Below are 20,990 nucleotides of genomic sequence, written 5' to 3' on the forward strand. Positions count from 1 at the left end.
AGCTCTCAGAAGCTAATTTTTTTTCAAATCCTCAAATGCTTTCAGGAGCTACAACTTCAAATAATTAGGATTTTGAGAAAATGCAATGTTTTAAAATCAGCCTTGTAGCAGGTTTCCGCACATCTGGTTCACAAGAAGCAGAACCGTCCCCCAGTGAAAGACAAGTATTTCAGGAATTGTCTGTTATGACGCAGAGTAGTCCCCATGAGTGCGTTCGGGTCAGTTCACCAGCCCTTGCTTAGAGGCACCAGTCTGGGGTTCCAATCAGTAGCAGGCTTTGATGGAGATCTGTCACTCCTGAGCATGTGAGCGGCCAATTGACTGCAGCTGTCTCGTTTCAGGTCTACTTGTTACTGCGTCAAGGAAGTACGGGCCCAGTGGGAGACAGAGGTATGTGACCTTTCAACCCTCGGGAGCCCCTTGCAACACACACACACACAAACACACACACGCATTAACTGAGGGGGAACGACCTCAGAATGGGGCCATTGACCTCACTGTCCAGTTAACGCCAACCCTATTTTGAAAAGCCCCCACAGGTGCCCAAAGCACTACCTGTTCCAGGAAAGAGGCTCCTTTTATTATGGAACTCGCTGTTCATTGACGCAAATAGGATATTTTACATTGGAAAAGATCGGGTTTCGATGTGCTCAGTTAGGCCAGTTCAACATGTATTAGAAGCGAGGGGACCTTCTCGCCTCGCAGAATTAGGAGACGATTCAGCCCCACTATCACGTTCCACCATTCAATTCCATCTCTTTTGTCGCTCCAACTACACACCTTGGTTCCGTACACCTGTCAAACATCCATCAATCTCAGTTTTGAAATTTTCCGTTGGCCCCCAGACTCAAGAGCTTTTTGGAGAGGGAGAGAGAGTTCCAGAATTCCACTCCGCTCCTAGCGCTGAGGAAGCGCTTCCTGACATCACCCTTGAACGTCCTGGTCTGCTCCCCTGAGGTTCTGCCCCCTTGTTCTGAACTCCCCACACCAGAGGAAATACCTTCCCTCTCTTTATCCCACCAACTCCTCAATCTGCTATCCTTGAGGTCATAACTGCCTACAAGTGCAGCCCATCCGCATAATTTAACCCCATTATCCTGTCAGTCATATTTTAATTTAGTCGACCAGGAAGGAGTGGGCAGCACGGTAGCACAGTGGTTAGCACAGTTGCTTCACCGCTCCAGGGTCCCGGGTTCGATTCCCGGCTTGGGTCACTGTCTGTGCGGAGTCTGCACGTTCTCCCCGTGTCTGCGTGGGTTTCCTCCGGGTGTTCCGGTTTCCTCCCACAGTCCAAAGATGTGCAGGTCAGGTGGATTGGCCGCGCAAAATTGCCCTTAGTGTCCAAAAAAGGTGGGGTAGGGTTACAGGGATAGGGTGGAGGTGTGGGCTTGGGTAGGGTGCTCTTTCCAAGGACCGGTGTAGGCTCGATGGGCCAATTGAAATGAATGAATGAAAATCGTTTATTGTCACAAGTAGGCTTCAAATGAAGTTACTGTGAAAAGCCCCTAGTCGCCACATGCCGGCGCCTGTTCGGGGAGGCTGTTACGGGAATTAAACCATGTTGCTGGCCTGCCTTGGTCTGCTTTCAAAGCCAGCGATTTAGCCCTGTGCTAAACAGCCCCTGTGGCCTCCTTCTGCGCCGTAAATCTATGAAACTCACAAAAATAATCTCGTCCCCGGGCGCCTTGGGACCCCTACCGTCACATTGTCCCCATCTTCACCCCACCCCATGACTTGAACCCACAGTCTTCAGACTCCAAGATGCAAGAGCTGCCAACTGAGCCAGGGTCAACAGTTTAAATCCTGGCCCAATCAGCACGGAAATACAAGTCCTTGAGAAAGCGTGCACCACTCAGATATTCCAACAAACAACAATCTTTAGTGCCAAAACAGCAGACAATCTGCCCTTCCCTGTTGACCATCTTGGATTTGCTAAGCACACCTCTGCTTCTGTACAAGAATGTTATTTTCCTGAACCACGGCAACCTTTCTAAGAATGAGCTGATTTAAATTCTTCGGATGGAAAAGGGAGAAGCTGTTTGTGCCTCCGGAATCCCAAAGCTACTTCAATTCTCTTTTGAAATGAGGCAGGTTTAGAACGCTCAGTGAGATTCCTCCCACAAAGGTGACACCTTGGACAAGTCTACAATGGAAATTAAATTCAAAAATGCAGTACTTTTGCTTTTGGATGAGGTGTGGAGTTGGTTGTCGGGTGTAGACAAAAGCCACAAAATACCTCTGAAGGGTTTGAACTTGTTCTCCAGGTCAAATTCTTGCCTGCCCAGTCGAGAAAGGTTTATTCTCAGATCGGGACAGGTGGCAAACTCTTCCACAGTTTTACTAATCTGGTAGATCTTCTCCGTCACCGACTCAGGAGCTGGGCCTGCGAAAACAAAGGCGAGAGGCACAAGCAGTTAAAAGTAATGGATGGACAGTAAACGTCCAGGGTCGAAATGAGAAAATGGATCAGTCAATGATTAGGGTTGGGAGAACAAGAATGAAAATCTAACTTTGTACTGTAAGGGACGTACTAGCTCCTAAGGTGGTGTAGTCCTTCCTGCTCAGTTTCAGAGCAGAGATTCTGGGCTTTTGAAGAACTAATGGGTTTTTTTTTTTTGGATTGAGCCTCAGTTGGAGTTTCACTGAGATCTTTGCGGCAATTCTGGCCTCTTGCGGAACCCCAATTTTAGTCGCTCTACCACTGGCAGAAGATGTTGCAGCTTTGGAATCCCCCCCCCCCCCCCCACCTCTCCGCTTCCCCACTGCCCCCTTTTCCTTGAGGTCGCTCCTTATCATCTACCTTTTTGACAAACCTGTTCTGTTAGTTGCTTATGTGGCTTGACGTCAGGACTTGTTTGGCACTTGTGCCTTTGGATAATTTGTTACATTAAAGGTGCTATATGAGTGCAAGATGTTGCCAAAAACAGACTCTGGAACAATCCTATTTTCATGTCCATCCAGTTAATTTTCTTAATTTCTTAACGGAGAAATTTAATGAAATACCAAAAATCTGGGGCGAAATTCTCCGTTATCGGCGCAAAGGCCGCCGATCGGCGCAAATCCGACTTGCGTCACGTCGGAAAAATGGGTCGAAAATCTCCGGCCCGAAATGGGCTAGCAGCGACGTAACGGGATCCGCGCTTGCGCACGTGGTTGACGCCGTGCAGCGTCATACGCGCCGCACGGTGTGACGGCTCATAAGGCCGCGCTGCTCCCCCCCACCCGACCGGAACACCCGACCGCAACACCCGACTGGATGGCTGGCCGCCGCTCAGCCCCGAGGTTCGAGTCACGGGATGTGGAGGCGCTCCTGGACGCAGTGGAGCAGAGGAGGGACGCCCTGTATCCCGGGCACGGCCGCAGAGTTGCCCCACGCCACAGCCGGCGTCTGTGGAGGGAAGTGGCAGAGGCCGTCACCGCTGTGGCCCTGACACCACGGACAGGCACCCAGTGCCACAAGAAGGTGAACGACCTCGTCAGAGCAGGCAGGGTGAGCCTCCCCATATCCCCCCCTCCCCCATATCCCCCCTCCCCCATATCCCCCTCCCCTATATCCCCCCTCCCCCCCTCCCCATATCCCCCCTCCCCATAACCCCCCTCCCCATATCCCCCCTCCCCCATATCCCCCCTCCCCATATCCCCTCCCCCATACCCCCCTCCCCATATCCCCCCTCCCCCATATCCCCCCTCCCCATATCCCACCTCCCCCATATCCCCCCTCCCCATATCCCCCTCCTCCATATCCCCCACATCCCCCCTCCCCCATATCCCCCCCTCCCCCATATCCCCCATATCCCCCCCTCCCCCATAGCCCCCTCCCCTATATTCCCCTCCCCCATATCACCTGATCACTGCCTGATGTCTAACCATGCATGCTTCATTGTGTATCGCAGGACCAAACGTCCAGGCACCCATCCCCGCAGATGCAGACCGCCCGCAGGATGCCCCTCGGAGACCACGGGAGACGGAGAGACCCGGACCCTCCAGCAAGCGACGCCCGCAGGATGCCCCTCGCACACCACGGGAGACGGAGAGACCTGGAGCAACAGGGAGACGACACCCCCGTCACGTGCGGGAGCGACCACCCAGCGATGAGGGGGGCAGCCACAGGCCCCCGTCACATCCGAGCCAGGACACCACTACCCAGGACACCACTACCCAGGACACCACTACCCAGGACACCACTACCCAGGACACCACTACCCAGAACACCACTACCCAGGACACCACTACCCAGAACACCACTACCCGGGACAGCACTGCCCAGGACACCCCTACCCTGGACAGCACTACCCAGGAAGACAAAATACCGGACAGTGACTCAGAGTGGATGGGTGGAGACGAACCCCCACCCCAAAGTGCCATGGACTCAGAGTGGGACGAAGAGCACGACACAATGCCACTGCTGTCACCAACACCCTCCACCATCGCAGAAACACTCACCTCGGTTGGGCACTTTAGTGATGAGGCGTCTGGTACACTCACTGGTGCGCACAACACAGCCGTCCCGGTACAGCAGGTGGAGGTAGGAGTAGCAGAGGGGCCGGGCAGTCGGAGGGCAGCCCAGCCCAAGCGAACATCTGCCGCCCAGATGGATCCCGGGTTCCTGGAGTTTCCACACCCACACATAGATCCGATGCAACCACCGACCCGGAGACGAGCGAAGAGGGTGACGGCCGGCTTGCGGCGGCTGCAGTCGCAGGTGGAGGAGTCCACCCGCGTCCAGGAGCTGGAAGTGGTGCCGGTCATGCGTGCCACCCAGGCCGACACCGCACGGGTGGCATCCGCAGTGGAGGCAATGGGTGCGACGGTGTCAGACATGGGGAACGGTTTGCGAGGCCGTGCAGGCGGCGTCTGTGGCCTAGGACATGGCTGCCCTCTCACAGGAGGCCATGAGCCAGTGCCAGCACCAGATGGCAGAGGCGCTCAACACCATAGCCCAGTCTCAGCAGGCCATGGCCCAGTCTCTGCAGGCCATGGCCCAGTCTCTGCAGGCCATCGCTGAGGGCATCGGCGCCAGTGGCCATGTGCGAGTCGGCGTCGCACTGTCACAGACAGGGTTTGCCAACCCCCTGGGCTCCATGGCTGCAAACCTGCAGACCCCTGTCGATCCCAGCACGGGCCTCCAGGACTGGCAGTGCCAGATGTCGGGGGGGCGTCGGATGGCCAGTCCGTTCGCATCCCCCACCCATGTAGAGGCCTGGGGGCCATTGGGCACCCCGAGGGAGGAGGAGGTGGTGTGGTCCGTCCCGGCTCCCCCTGTAGGGGAGGTCCCGGAACACCGCGACACCTCGGACTCCCCCCCTTCCGTCCCAGGTGCATCGGGTGGGCAACGGGCAGGACAGGCTGGCAGCTCTCCATCCCAGTCGCCCGGGCCGCAGCCTGGCCCATCTAGGACAGGACGCCCCAGGAAACGGCCGCCAAAGGGATCCAGTGTCAGAGGGCAGGAATCACAGGAGTCCACCTCCAGTTCTGCTGTACCGTCTGGGGAACCACGTAGACGTAGTCAAAGGGCCCGTAAGGCCAAACAATTAGACACTGAGTAAGTTGGCACGGGTGCAGGGCACAGATGAGTTTTAGGGGCTAGGGCACGTGCATGAACTCCTTTGGTTATTAAAGTCAATGTTACACCTACAGAAGCTGCCTTTGTGCTCTGTCCAAAGCGTGCGGGGGTGTCATGTACGTTGAGCGCAAGTGTGTGTGTGAGGGGTGGTCTTACCTCAGCCCCAGGTGAGTCTGCCCCCTTCCCCCTGGGCCGCCATCAACATCCCCCCGGGCAGAGGACGGGACCGTGCGCTGCAGTGTCACAGCCGCATGCAGGGATGGTCCGGGTGGATGGTGGTACTGTGGCCATGGGTCAGACATAGTCCAACGATGTGGAGCCAGGAGCTCACCGCAGGGCGGGTTGTCATCATCCTCCATGGCCTGCGATAGACACGCGTCCACCCGCAACTGTGTGAGCCCGGCCGTTGTGCCGCAGGTGGATCGGCAATGGGGGGGGGGGTGTGCATGCGAGTGGGATGGGTGGGGTTGGGGAGGGGGGTAAGGGTGCTGGGTGGGTGGATGGGTGGGGGGTGTGGGTGGTCGGCTGTTGCCATGGTGTGCGGTCTGTGACCATACTACCCGATTCCCACGCCCATCTAGTCAGTGAAGCGGGCGGCTATCAGTCTGTCCCGTGCCCGCTGGGCCAGCCGGTAACGGTGGACAGCCACCCGCCTGTGTCTACCCCGTCTGCCCTGACCATTACCCCCATCCCCCTCATCTGGGGAGGACTGCGCCTCTTCCTGCTGCTCCTCCACTCCGCCCTCCTCTGCCTGCGGGCACATCGCCCCTCTGCTGGGCGATGTTGTGCAGGACGCAGCACACCACAATGATGCGGCCGACCCTATCTGACCGATACTGGAGGGCGCCCCCAGAGAGGTCCAGGCACCTGAAACGCATCTTCAGCACGCCAAAGCACCTCTCTATCGCTCCCCTTGTCGGTACATGGGCATCATTGTAGCGGTTCTCCGCCTCATTGCGTGGCCTCCGTATAGGCGTCATCAGCCATGATCGCAGCCCCTCAGCCGTGGATGGCGTCCCTCGTACATGCTGGGGATGGATGACCGCGACAACACGTATGAGTCGTGTACACTGCCTGGGTAACGGGCGCAGACTTGCAGGATCATCATGCGGTGGTCGCAGACCACCTGTACGTTCATCGAATAGGTCCCCTTCCTATTGGTGAACACGGCCCTGTTATCTGCAGGTGGCCGCACGGCGACGTGCATCCCATCAATCGCGCCCTGGACCATGGGGAACCCGGCCACGGCAGAGAAGCCCATGGCCCGGGCATCTTGGCTGGCCCGGTCCACAGGGAAGCGGATGTAGCGGTGTCCATGGCATATAGGGCATCTGTCACTGCCCGGATGCACTGATGCACCGATGTCTGCGATATGCCGGACAGGTCCCCACTCGGTGCCTGGAATGACCCCGTTGCATAAAAGTTCAGGGCCACCGTAACCTTGACGGACACGGGGAGAGGGTGTCCCCCGCCAGTGCCACGCGGTGACAGGTGTGCCAGCAGGTGGCAGATGTGTGCCACGGTTTCCCGCCTCATCCGGAGTCTCCTCCTGCATTCCCGGTCCGTGAGGTCCTGGTATGACTGCCGGGGCCGGTACACACGGGGCGCCCTCGGGTGCCTCCGTTGCCGTGGGGCCGCGACGTCCTCCTCCCCCTCCTCATCCTGTCGGTCTGGTGTCCCTCCAGCCTGGGTGGCTGCCGCCTGCCCCTCTGCGGCAGCCTGCGCCGCCTCTCTGGCACGCTCCTCCTCCTCCTCCTCATCCAGGGCAACATGGACATTAGCGGCTGCCGCCACGGCGGCCAACATCGCTGGATGATCGGAAAACATGACGGCCTGGTTGGGGGGGGGGGGAATGATGACATGTCATCATTGCCCATATCCCCTCCTTCCCCCCAGCCAGGTGGCATGGACCGCATGGGTCCAACTGTTGGAGGCTGGCACCTGGCCAGGTGGACCAACTCACTTGCCCTCGCACCCCCCCTCCCCGGCACGGACCCCCCATCCCCCTCCCCGGCACGGCCCCCCCCCATCCCCCTCCCCGGCACGGACCCCAACCTCCTCCCCGGCACGGACCCCCTATCCCACTCCCGGCATGGACCCCAACCTCCTCTCCGGCACGGACCCCCCATCCCCCTCCCCGGCACGGACTTTCCAACCTCCTCCCCGGCCCGGACCCCCCATCCCCCTCCCCGGCACGGACCCCACCCTCCTACCGGGCACGGACCCCCCACCCCCCTCCCGGCCCGGACCCCCCATCCCCCTCCCCGGCACGGACCCCCCATCCCCCTCCCCGGCACGGACCCCAACCTCCTCCCTGGCACGGACCCCCCATCCCCCTCCCCGGCACAGGCCCCCCCAACCTCCTCCCCGGCACGGACCCCCCATCCCCCTCCCCGGCACAGTCCCCCCAACCTCCTCCCCGGCCCGGGCCCCCCAACCCCCTCCCCGGCACGGACCACAACCTCCTCCCCAGCACGGACCCCCCATCCCGCTCCCCGGCCCGGACCCCCCATCCCCCTCCCCGGCACGGACCCCCATCCCCCTCCCCGGCACGGACCCCCCCAACCTCCTCCCCGGCCCGGACCCCCCATCCCCCTCCCCGGCCCGGACCCCCCATCCCCCTCCCCGGCACAGACCCCCCATCCCCCTCCCCGGCACGGACCCCCCCCAACCTCCTCCCCGGCACGGACCCCCAACCCCCTCCCCGGCACGGACCCCCCATCCCCCTCCCCGGCATGGACCCCCCAACCTCCTCTCCGGCACGGACCCCCCATCCCCCTCCCCGGCCCGGACCCCCCATCCCCCTCCCCGGCACGGACCCCCTATCCCCCACCCCGGCACGGACCCCCCCAACCTCCTCCCCGGCACGGACCCCCCATCCCCATCCTCCTCCCCGGCACGGTCCCCCCATCCCCCTCCCCGGCACTGACCCCCCTCCCGGCACTCCCCCGGAGCCCAGCCCACTCTAACCACCCCCCCCCGCCGCACACAGACACACACACAACCCGAGACACACCTCTCCCCACACATTCAGACTGCGGCCACGCCATCGCCTGCCCAGCGGCCAACCCCCCAGGCCGTCACTCACCTCCACGCTGGTCGGCGTGATCCTGGAACACAGGTTCACGCCGATGAAAAGGAGGTTTGATTTACGTCGACGTGAACGGTCATCACGTCGACGGGACTTCGGCCCATCCGGAAGGGAGAATATCGGCAGCCCCAAAATCGGATGCCTTGCGCAGACCCGTGCCATTCTCCGACGTCAGCGGCGCCATTAACGCCCCGCCGACTTTTCTCCCTTCGGAGGCTTTGGCAACCGGCGGGGGCGGGATTCACGGCGGCCAACGGCCATTCTCCGACCCGCTGGGGGGTCGGAAAATGACGCCCCTGTTCTTTGCTGACTGGACTGTTCGACCAATCCCTTACTCTCCTAGTGATTGGCCAATCAAGTTAACATTGTCGCAAACAGTACGTCAATGGGGGGATCACATTCTGAAAAGACGTGGATAAGCTCAGGGGCATTTTATTTTTAAACTAAAGCGGCTCGCAACAATAATTTAAAACAGTAATTTAGCTGGCTACATGGTAACAACATTGTTTTCCGCTTAAATGGCAGCACTGAAAATAATTAAAGTCTTGAAAGATTAGCAATTGTACAGTGATCTTTGCCAACTCAGGATGTCGTAAAGCACCTTACAACCCATAAAGTACTTTGAAATGGAGCTTCTCTTGTAATGTATGGGCGGCACGGCAGCACAGTGGTTAGCACTGTGGCTTCACAGCTCCATGGTTCCAGGTTCGATTCCCGACTTGGGTCACTGTCTGTGTGGAGTCTACACGTTCTCCCCGTGTCTGTGTGGGTTTCCTCCGGGTGCTCTGGTTTCCTCCCACAAGTCCCGAAAGACGTGCTGTTCGGTGAATTAGACAGTCTGAATTCTCCCTCTGTGTACCCGAACAGGCGCCGGAGTGTGGCGACTAGGGGATTTTCAGAGTAACTTCATTGCAGTGTCAATGTAAGCCTACTTGTGACAATAAAGATTATTATTATTATAATGTGGGAAACACAGCAACCAATTTTCACACAGCGATAACGACCTGACCATCTGTTTTAGTGATGTCGGTTGAGGAATTAATGTTGGCTGTGACAGTAGAAAGAAGCCCACTGCTCTTAGAATCATAAAATCGCAGAATCCCAACAGTGCAGAAGGAGGCTGATCGGTCCTGCACTGGCTATCTGAAAGAACACTCTAACAGGTCCAGTTCCCCGCCTACTCCAAAACCCTGTAACCTAACCTACACAACTTTGGACTGTGGGAGGAAACCGGAGCACCCGGAGGAAACCCACACAGACACGGGGAGAATGTGCAGACTCCGCACAGACAGTCACCCGAAGCCGGAATCGACCCCAGGCCCCTAGCGCCATGAGGCAGCAGTGCTAGCCACTGTGCCACCGTACTACCCTATAAAACAGTGTCTGATGGGATCTTTTATGTCTACATGACAGGGGAGATGGAGCGTTGTTTTGACGTCTCATCTGAAAAGCGGCAGTGCAGCGCTCGCTCGGTACTGCACTGGACCAGCGACAAAATTTGCATTCGTATAGCACCATTCAATAATCATCAAACAAAATCTGGCATCACGACGGGAAGAAGATACCATGGCGCGTTTCCAAAGGCCGAGTCAAGGAGATGGATTTTAAGGAGTGCCTACAAACGTGAGGTGGAGAGGGGGGGATTCCAGAGCTCAGGAAATGAGCAGCTGACAGCACCACCACCAATGACAGAGCCTTTAAAATCAGGAATACGCAAGAGAACGGATTTGCAGAAGTGGAGACATTGTGGAGGGTGGTTGGGCTGGAGGGAGTTACAGAGATAGGGAAGGGCGAGACCGTGAAGGAATTTGAAAACAAGGGCCAGAATTTTACAATCCAAGAGTTGCCGGATTGGGAGCCAATGCAAATGAGCGAGCGCACGGCTAATAGGTAAATGGGACGTTGAATCACAGAACGGTTACAGTACAGAAGGAGGTCATTTGTCCCGGTGTTTCTGTGCTGACTCTCACCAAGGGCAACGCTGCTAACCCCAACTTCAACTTCCCTGCCTCCCCCCCCCCCCCGTAACCTGGCAACCATTTTTTCTTCATATAATTCCGCAAGTCCTTCTTGAAAGCCCTGATTGAGCCGGCCTCCACCACACTCTCAGGCAGTGCCTTCCACAGCCTAACCACCCGCTGCGTAAAACAGTTAATCCTCGTGTCACCTTTGCTTCCTCTACCATTCACCTGAAATCAGTGTCCTCTGTTTCTTGGCTCCTGACTCTCCAACTTCTCTCTCCAGACCCCTCATGATTGTGAACACCTCGATCTAATTTCCTCTCAGCCTCCTCCAAGGAAAACTACCCCGGCGTCTCCGGTCTGTCTGCGTCACTGAAGTTCCTCATCCCCGGGAAAGTTCTCTGGAATATTTTCTGCACCCTCTACGCACACCTTCCTAAACTTTGGTGCTCAAAATTGGACAAAATATTCCAGTTGAGACCGAACCATAAAGGTTCACCATAACGTCTTTGATTTTTAACCGTATGCCTCCATTTCTAATGCCAAGCACCCCATAAATCTTATTAACTACTTTGTCAGCTGCTCTGCCACCTTCCACAGTTTGTCCCCAGGCCTCTCTGTTCCTGCTTCACCCCCACCCCCACCCCACTTCAGAATTATACCCTTTATCTTAGATTGTCTCTCTGTATTCTTCCTGCCAAGATGCATCACTTAACATTTCTCAGCATTAAAGTTTCACGTGTCCGTCATCCTTGACTATGTCTCATTGAGGTCTATCGTTGTCCTCCATGCAATTCACAACTCTTCCAAGATTTGTGTCACCTGCACCCCCCCAGACAGGTCATTAATATAGATCATGAAAAGCAATGAGCCCAGTTCTGACCCCCTGGGGAACCATCCTGTGCACCTTTCTCCAGTCTAATCAATAACAGTTCACCCCCCAAAAAATGGTTCCTGTCACTCATCCAACTTAATAGGCACGCTGTCACGGTCCCCATGATTCCATGGGCTCGAGTTAGGATACGGCCGGCAGAGTTTTGGGTGAGCTGAAACGCTCTGTTGTGGATGCTTGGAATTTGAAATAAAAAAGAGAGAACGCTGGCGTGTGTAGAGAGAGAAACCGAGCGGGCATTTCGGTTGGATGCCAAGAATGGGCTTTTGAGGAAAGACTGGAGAAGTTAAACTCGTATCCACTGGAGTTTACAGGAGTAAGAGGCAACTTGAGTGAAACCTTTGCGATCCCGAGGGGTGTTGACAAGGTGGGTGTGGAGAGGATGTTTCCTCTTGTGGGAGAATCTAGAACTAAGGGGTCACTGTTTAAAAATAAGAAATGAAAATGGCTTATTGTCACAAGTAGGCTTCAAATGAAGTTACTGTGAAAAGCCCCTAGTCGCCACATTCCTGCGCCTGTTCGGGGAGGCTGGTACGGGAATTGAACCGTGCTGCTGGCCTGCCTCAGTCTGCTTTCAACTTTGAATATTTTTAAGGCAAAGCGAGATAAGGGGCGAAATTCTCCGTTATCGGCGGAAACTCCGCCGATCGGCGCAAAAAACGGCGCAAATCCCACTTGCGTCACGTCATAAAAATGGGCCGATAGTCTGCGGCCCGAAATGGGCTAGCAGCGACGTAACGGGATCCGCGCTTGCGCAGTGGTTCACGCCGTGCAGCGTCATACGCGCTGCACGGCGTGACGGCTCATAAGGCCGCGCAGCTCCCCCCCACCCGACCGGAACAGCCGACCGCAACACCCGACTTGATGGCTGGCCGTCGCTCAGCCCCGAGGTTCGAGTCACGCGATGTGGAGGCGCTCCTGGATGCGGTGGAGCAGAGGAGGGACGCCCTGTATCCCGGGCACGGCCGCAGAGTTGCCCCACGCCACAGCCGGCGTATGTGGAGGGAGGTGGCAGAGGCCGTCACCGCTGTGGCCCTGACACCACGGACAGGCACCCAGTGCCACAAGAAGGTGAACGACCTCGTCAGAGCAGGCAGGGTGAGCGTCCCCCATATCCCCTCTCCCCCAAATCCCCCCCTCCCCCATATCCCCCCTCCCCCATATCCCCCCCTCCCCCATATCCCCCCCTCCCCATATCCCCCATATCCCCCCTCCCCCATATCCCCCCCTCCCCCATATCCCCCCTCCCCCATATCCCCCCTCCCCCATATCCCCCCTCCCCCATATCCCCCATATCCCCCCTACCCCATATCCCCCCCTCCCCCATATCCCCCATATCCCCCCTCCCCATATCCCCCATATCCCCCCTCCCCCATATCCCCCCTCCCCCATATCCCCCATATCCCCCCTCCCCCATATCCCCCATATCCCCTCTCCCCCAAATCCCCCCTCCCCCATATCCCCCCTCCCCCATATCCCCCCCTCCCCCATATCCCCCATATCCCCCCTCCCCCATATCCCCCCTCCCCCATATCCCCCATATCCCCCCTCCCCCATATCCCCCATATCCCCTCTCCCCCAAATCCCCCCCTCCCCCATATCCCCCCCTCCCCCATATCCCCCATATCCCCCCCTCCCCCATATCCCCCCTCCACCATATCCCCCATATTCCCCCCTCCCCCATATCCCCCATATCCCCCATATCCCCCCTCCCCATATCCCCCCTCCACCATATCCCCCATATTCCCCCCTCCCCCATATCCCCCATATCCCCCCTCCCCCATATTCCCCATATCCCCCCCTCCCCCATATCCCCCCTCCCCCATATCCCCCCTCCCCCATATCCCCCTCCCCCATATCCCCCCTCCCCCATATTCCCCATATCCCCCTCCCCCATATCCCCCCTCCCACATATCCCCCATATTCCCCCCTCCCCCATATCCCCCATATCCCCCCTCCCCCATATCCCCCATATCCCCCCTCCCCCATATCCCCCCTCCCCATATCCCCCATATCCCCCCTCCCCCATATCCCCCCTCCCCCATATCCCCCCTCCCCCATATCCCCAAGTGAATCCAGCCCTAACCTTAACCTCTGCAATGCACGCGCAACCGATGGCGTGCATTCATATACCTGCCTAACACTGTTGCCTTTTACCCCTGCCACCACCCCCCCCCCCCCAGGAGAAGCGCGCACACAACAATAGGGAGCATGTGAGGACTGGAGGAGGGCCCGCTGATGAGAGGCCACTGACCGAACACGAGGAAAGGGCCCTGGAACTGGCTGGCGGACCTGACGACCGGGAGGTTGCTGATGCAGAGGTCGGGGCCCCACGAGCAAGTGAGCCACCAACAGCCCGTCCCCATATCCCCCCTCCCCTATATCCCCCTCTCCCGTATCACCTGATCACTGCCTGATGTCTAACCATGCATGCTTCATTGTGTATCGCAGGACCAAACGTCCAGGCACCCATCCCCGCAGATGCAGACCGCCCGCAGGATGCCCCTCGGAGACCACGGGAGACGGAGAGACCCGCACCCTCCAGCATGCGACGCCCGCAGGATGCCCCTCCGAGACCACGGGAGACGGAGAGACCCGCACCCTCCAGCATGCGACGCCCGCAGGATGCCCCTCGGAGACCACGGGAGACGGAGAGACCCGAACCCTCCAGCATGCGACGCCCGCAGGATGCCCCTCGGAGACCACGGGAGACGGAGAGACCTGGAGCAACAGGGAGACGACACCCCCGTCACGTGCGGGAGCGACCACCCAGCGATGAGGGGGGCAGCCACAGGCCCCCGTCACATCCGAGCCAGGACACCACTACCCAGGACACCACTATCCAGGACACCCCTACCCGGGACACCACTACCCAGGACACCCCTACCCGGGACAGCACTACCCGGGACAGCACTACCCAGGACACCCCTACCCGGGAAGACGAAATACCGGACAGTGACTCAGAGTGGATGGGTGGAGACGAACCCCCACCCCAAAGTGCCATGGACTCAGAGTGGGACGAAGAGCACGACACAACGCCACTGCTGTCACCAACACCCTCCACCATCGCAGAAACACTCACCACGGTTGGGCACTTTAGTGATGAGGCGTCTGGTACACTCACTGGTGCGCACAACACAGCCATCCCGGTACAGCAGGTGGAGGTAGGAGCAGCAGAGGGACCGGGCGGTCGGAGGGCAGCCCAGGCCAAGCGAACATCTGCCGCCCAGATGGATCCCGGGTTCCTGCAGTTACCACACCCACACATAGATCCGATGCAACCACCGACGAGCGAATAGGGTGACGGGTGGCTTGCGGCGGCTGCGGTCGCAGGTGGAGGAGTCCACCCGCGTCCAGGAGCTGGGAGTGGTCCCGGTCATGCGTGCCACCCAGGCTGACACCGCACGGGTGGCGTCCGCGGTGGAGGCAATGGGTGCGACGGTGTCAGACATGGGGAACGGTTTGCGAGGCCTGGGGCCTTCCGTGCAGGCGGCGTCTGTGGCCCAGGAAATGGCTGCCCTCTCACAGGAGGCCATGAGCCAGTGCCAGCGCCAGATGGCAGAGGCGCTCAACGCCATAGCCAGTCTCAGCAGGCCATGGCCCAGTCTCAGCAGGCCATAGCCCAGTCTCTGCAGGCCATGGCCCAGTCTCAGCATGCCATGGCCCAGTCTCTGCAGGCCATGGCCCAGTCTCAGCAGGCCATCGCTGAGGGCATCGGCGCCAGTGGCCATGTGCGAGCTGGCGTCGCACTGTCGCAGACAGGGTTCGACAACCCCCTGGGCTCCATGGCTGCAAACCTGCAGACCCCTGTCGATACCAGCACGGGCCTCCAGGACTGGCAGCGCCAGATGTCGGGGGCGCGTCGGATGGCCAGTCCGTTCGCATCCCCCACCCATGTAGAGGCCTGGGGGCCATCGGGCACCCCGAGGGAGGAGGAGGTGGTGTGGTCCGTCCCGGCTCCCTCTGTAGGGGAGGTCCCGGTACACCGCGACACCTCGGACTCCACCCCTTCCGTCCCAGGTGCATCGGGTGGGCAACGGGCAGGACAGGCTGGCAGCTCGCCATCCCAGTCGCCCGGGCCGCAGCCTGGCCCATCTAGGCCAGGACGCCCCAGGAAACGGCCGCCAAAGGGATCCAGTGTCAGAGGGCAGGAATCACAGGAGTCCACCTCCAGTTCTGCTGTACCGTCTGGGGAACCACGTAGATGTAGTCAAAGGGCCCGTAAGGCCAAACAATTAGACACTGAGTAAGTTGGCACGGGTGCAGGGCACAGATGAGTTTTAGGCGCTAGGGCACGTGCATGAACTCCTTTGGTTATTAAAGTCAATGTTACACCTACCGAAGCTGCCTTTGTGCTCTGTCCAAAGTGTGCGGGGGTGTCATGTACGTTGAGCGCAAGTGTGTGTGTGAGGGGTGGTCTTACCTCAGCCCCAGGTGAGTCTGCCCCCTTCCCCCTGGGCCGCCATCAACATCCCCCGGGCAGAGGACGGGACCGTGCGCTGCAGTGTCACAGCCGCATGCAGGGATGGTCCGGGTGGATGGTGGTACTGTGGCCATGGGTCAGACATAGTCCAACGATGTAGAGCCAGGAGCTCATCGGAGGCGGGCTGTCATCATTCTCCATGGCCTGCGATAGACACGCGTCCACCCGCAACTGGGTGAGCCCGGCCCGTTGTGCCGCCGGTGGATCGGCAATTGGGAGTGGGGGGGTGGTGTGCATGCGGGTGGGGTGTGTGGGGTTGGGGAGGGGGGTGATGGTGCTGGGTGGATGGATGGGTGGGGGGTGTGGGTGGTCGGCTGTTGTCATGGTGTGCGGTCTGTGGCCATACTACCCGATTCCCACGCCCATCTAGTCAGTGAAGCGGGCGTCTATCAGTCTGTCCCGTGCCCGCTGGGCCAGCCGGTAACGGTGGACAGCCACCCGTCTGTGTCTACCCCGTCTGCCCTGACCATTGCCCCCATCCCCCTCATCTGGGGAGGACTGGGCCTCTTCCTGCTGCTCCTCCACTCCGCCCTCCTCTGCCTGCGGCACATCGCCCCTCTGCTGGGCTATGTTGTGCAGGACGCAGCACACCACAATGATGCGGCCGACCCTATCTGACCGATACTGGAGGGCGCCCCCAGAGAGGTCCAGGCACCTGAAACGCATCTTCAGCACGCCAAAGCACCTCTCGATCACTCCCCTTGTCGCTACATGGGCATCATTGTAGCAGTTCTCCGCCTCATTGCGTGGCCTCCGTATAGGCGTCATCAGCCACGATCGCAATGGGTAGCCCCTGTCGCCCAGCAACCAGCCCCTCAGCCGGGGATGGCGTCCCTCGTACATGCCGGGGATGGATGACCGCGACAACACGAATGAGTCGTGTACACTGCCTGGGTAACGGGCGCAGACGTGCAGGATCATCATGCGGTGGTCGCAGACCACCTGTACGTTCATCGAATAGGTCCCCTTCCTATTAGTGAACACGGCCCTGTTATCTGCAGGTGGCCGCACGGCGACGTGCATCCCATCGATCGCGCCCTGGACCATGGGGAACCCGGCAATGGCAGAGAAGCCCACGGCCCGGGCATCTTGGCTGGCCCGGTCCACGGGGAAGCGGATGTAGCGGTGCGCCATGGCATAAAGGGCATCTGTCACTGCCCGGATGCACCGATGCACCGATGTCTGCGATATGCCGGACAGGTCCCCACTCGGTGCCTGGAATGACCCCGTTGCATAAAAGTTCAGGGCCACCGTAACCTTGACGGACACGGGGAGAGGGTGTCCCCCGCCAGTGCCACGCGGTGACAGGTGTGCCAGCAGGTGGCAGATGTGTGCCACGGTTTCCCGGCTCATCCGGAGTCTCCTCCTGCATTCCCGGTCCGTGAGGTCCTGGTATGACTGCCGGGGCCGGTACACACGGGGCGCCCTCGGGTGCCTCCGTTGCCGTGGGGCCGCGACGTCCTCCTCCCCCTCCTCGTCCTGTCGGTCAGGTGTCCCTCCAGCCTGGGCGGCTGCCGCCTGCCCCTCTGCGGCAGCCTGCGCCGCCTCTCTGGCACGCTCCTCCTCCTCCTCCTCCTCCTCATCCAGGGCAACATAGACATGAGCGGCTGCCACCACGGCGGCCAACATCGCTGGATGATCTGAAAACATGACGACCTGGTGGGGGGGAGGGGAACGACGACATGTCATCATTGCCCATATCCCCTCCTCCCCCCAGCCAGGTGGCATGGACCGCATGGGTCCAACTGTTGGAGGCTGGCACCTGGCCAGGTGGACCAACTCATTTGCCCTCCCATCACCCACCCCGGCACGGACCCCCCCCCCGCCCCAACCTCCACCCCAGCACGGACCCCCCCCCCAACCTCCAACCTCCACCCCGGCACGGACCCCCTCCCCAACCCCCAACCTCCACCCCAGCACGGACCCCCTCCCCAACCCCCAACCTCCACCCCAGCACGGACCCCCTCCCCAACCCCCAACCTCCACCCCAGCACGGACCCCCCCCCAACCTCCACCCCGGCACGGAACCCCTCCCCAACCCCCAACCTCCACCCCAGCACGGACCCCCCCCCCCCAACCTCCACCCCGGCACGGACCCCCTCCACAACCCCCAACCTCCACCCCGGCACGGACCCCCTCCCCAACCTCCACCCCGGCACGGACCCCCTCCCCAACCTCCACCCCGGCACGGACCACCCCCCCCCAACCTCCACCCCGGCACGGACCCCCTCCCCAACCTCCACCCCGGCACGGACCCCCTCCCCAACCCCCAACCTCCACCCCAGCACGGACCCCCTCCCCAACCCCCAACCTCCACCCCAGCACGGACCCCCCCCCAACCTCCACCCCGGCACGGAACCCCTCCCCAACCCCCAACCTCCACCCCAGCACGGACCCCCCCCCCAACCTCCACCCCGGCACGGACCCCCTCCACAACCCCCAACCTCCACCCCAGCACGGACCCCCTCCCCAACCCCCAACCTCCACCCCGGCACGGAACCCCTCCCCAACCCCCAACCTCCACCCCGGCACGGACCCCCTCCCCAACCCCCAACCTCCACCCCGGCACGGACCCCCTCCCCAACCTCCACCCCGGCACGGACCCCCTCCCCAACCCCCAACCTCCACCCCAGCACGGACCCCCTCCCCAACCCCCAACCTCCACCCCAGCACGGACCCCCCCCAACCTCCACCCCGGCACGGACCCCCTCCCCAACCCCCAACCTCCACCCCGGCACGGACCCCCTCCCCAACCTCCACCCAGGCACGGACCCCCTCCCCAACCCCCAACCTCCACCCCAGCACGGACCCCCTCTCCAACCCCCAACCTCCACCCCAGCACGGAACCCCCCCCAACCTCCACCCCGGCACGGAACCCCTCCCCAACTCCCAACCTCCACCCCAGCACGGACCCCCCCCCCCAAACTCCCCCCCGGCACGGACCCCCTCCACAACCCCCAACCTCCACCCCGGCACGGACCCCCTCCCCAACCTCCACCCCGGCACGGACCCCCTCCCCAACCTCCACCCCGGCACGGACCCCCCCCCCACCTCCACCCCGGCACGGACCCCCTCCCCAACCTCCACCCCGGCACGGACCCCCTCCCCAACCTCCACCCCGGCACGGACCCCCCCCCCAACCTCCACCCCGGCACGGACCCCCTCCCCAACCCCCAACCTCCACCCCGGCACGGACCCCCTCCCCAACCCCCAACCTCCACCCCAGCACGGACCCCCCCCCCAACCTCCACCCCGGCACGGACCCCCTCCCCAACCCCCAACCTCCACCCCAGCACGGACCCCCCCCCCCCCAACCTCCACCCCGGCACGGACCCCCTCCACAACCCCCAACCTCCACCCCGGCACGGACCCCCCCCCCAACCTCCACCCCAGCACGGACCCCCTCCCCAACCTCCACCCCGGCACGGACCCCCCCCCCAACCTCCACCCCGGCACGGACCCCCTCCCCAACCCCCAACCTCCACCCCGGCACGGACCCCCTCCCCAACCCCCAACCTCCACCCCAGCACGGACCCCCCCCCAACCTCCACCCCGGCACGGACCCCCTCCCCAACCCCCAACCTCCACCCCGGCACGGACCCCCTCCCGGCACTCCCCCGGAGCCCAGCCTACTCTAACCACCCCCCGCCCCCGCCGCACACACACACACCCCGAGACACACCTCTCCTCAGGCAATCAGTCTGCGGCCACGCCATTTCCTGCCCAGAGCCAACCCCCCAGGCCGTCACTCACCTCCTCGCTGGTCGGCGTGAGCCTGGAGCACCGGGTCACGCCGATGAAAAGGAGGTTTGATTGACGTCGACGTGAACGGTCATCACGTCGACGGGACTTCGGCCCATCCGGAAGGGGGAATATCGGCAGGCCGAAAATCGGCTGCCTTGCGCAGACCCGTGACATTCTCCGCGGCAGCGGCGCCATTAACGCCCCGCCGACTTTTCTCCCCTCGGAGACTTTGGCGGGGGCGGGGGCGGGATTCACGGCGGCCAACGGCCATTCTCCGACCCGGCGGGGGGTCGGAGAATGACGCCCAAGGTTCTTCATTAACAAGGGCGTGAAAGGTTATCAGGGTTCGGCGGGAAGTTCCAATCAGGCCACCCACAATCTTATTGAATGGTGGAACAGGCTCGAGGGGCCGAGTGGTCTGATCCGAATTCATACATTCACATGTTAGAAATGTATTGCGCTGTGTTGTGATATTGTTGGTCTTTCAGTTAATTGTCAACTATCCTGTCCATCACTATAATGAGCTGACACTCCCAGCAAGCTCGTCACTATGAGGAATAATGTTGAAGTTTTGTTAGAAGTGTGCACAACGGAAATACATTCATTTAGTTTGTCATTTAGAATAATAAATGTGTGAAAGATGCCAATTGGTTATCTGATGTGATATTCATTCCAGGACAACATCAGTGAACCTCTTAATGGACTTGCTGGCTTCCGTCTTAACCATGACGAATCTAATATCTGACATTTGTGTCGGAAAAAACCTTCCTGTGAATGCAGCCCACTCACTCAGGAAATCACACAGTTCCATGCTCAACAGGACAGGGTTTTCTCCTGATTCCAAGCTCTCGATGGGGAAGCTGTTTGCGCTTGAAGGGAAAAGCTGAGCCAGAAATAAGATGGAAAATCTGCAATCCCAGTGTTTGCAGACACAACTCCCTCTGGAAATACGGGAACATGGAATTATCCGAAGAGCATTTTGTTGATTTAAAAACTCATTGCTGTTCCTTAGATTTTTTTGACGCCTGTCTTTATGATTTATGGTGATATAAATCGACTAGGAATAGATTTTTTAGGAGCAAAGAATCATTGGAACAGGAGGCAACCATTTAACTGCACAAGTTTCATCCAATAACACATTTATGGAGTGTCTTGGGATCGTTCTGTTTTCATTATAACATGAAATGCTAAATTTTAAAACACATGTTTTGTAGGATATTTCATCTGTTTCTATTCTAGCCCCATGTCTGCATCTG

General features: G+C 60.1%; 1 protein-coding gene across 1 annotated transcript in view; it reads right to left on the reverse strand.

Moving 5' to 3' along the window:
• Window positions 1–20,990, reverse strand: part of pgm5 (phosphoglucomutase 5) — a 380,558-nt gene that overhangs the window by 102,820 nt on the left and 256,748 nt on the right. Inside the window, exon 3 of the mRNA XM_072517425.1 lies at window positions 2,237–2,383. Coding sequence (XP_072373526.1) covers window positions 2,237–2,383 — 147 coding nt within the window. The remainder of the gene's footprint in view (window positions 1–2,236; window positions 2,384–20,990) is intronic.

Source organism: Scyliorhinus torazame, chromosome 9 (genome assembly GCF_047496885.1).
Source record: "Scyliorhinus torazame isolate Kashiwa2021f chromosome 9, sScyTor2.1, whole genome shotgun sequence".
Lineage (NCBI taxonomy): Eukaryota > Metazoa > Chordata > Chondrichthyes > Carcharhiniformes > Scyliorhinidae > Scyliorhinus > Scyliorhinus torazame.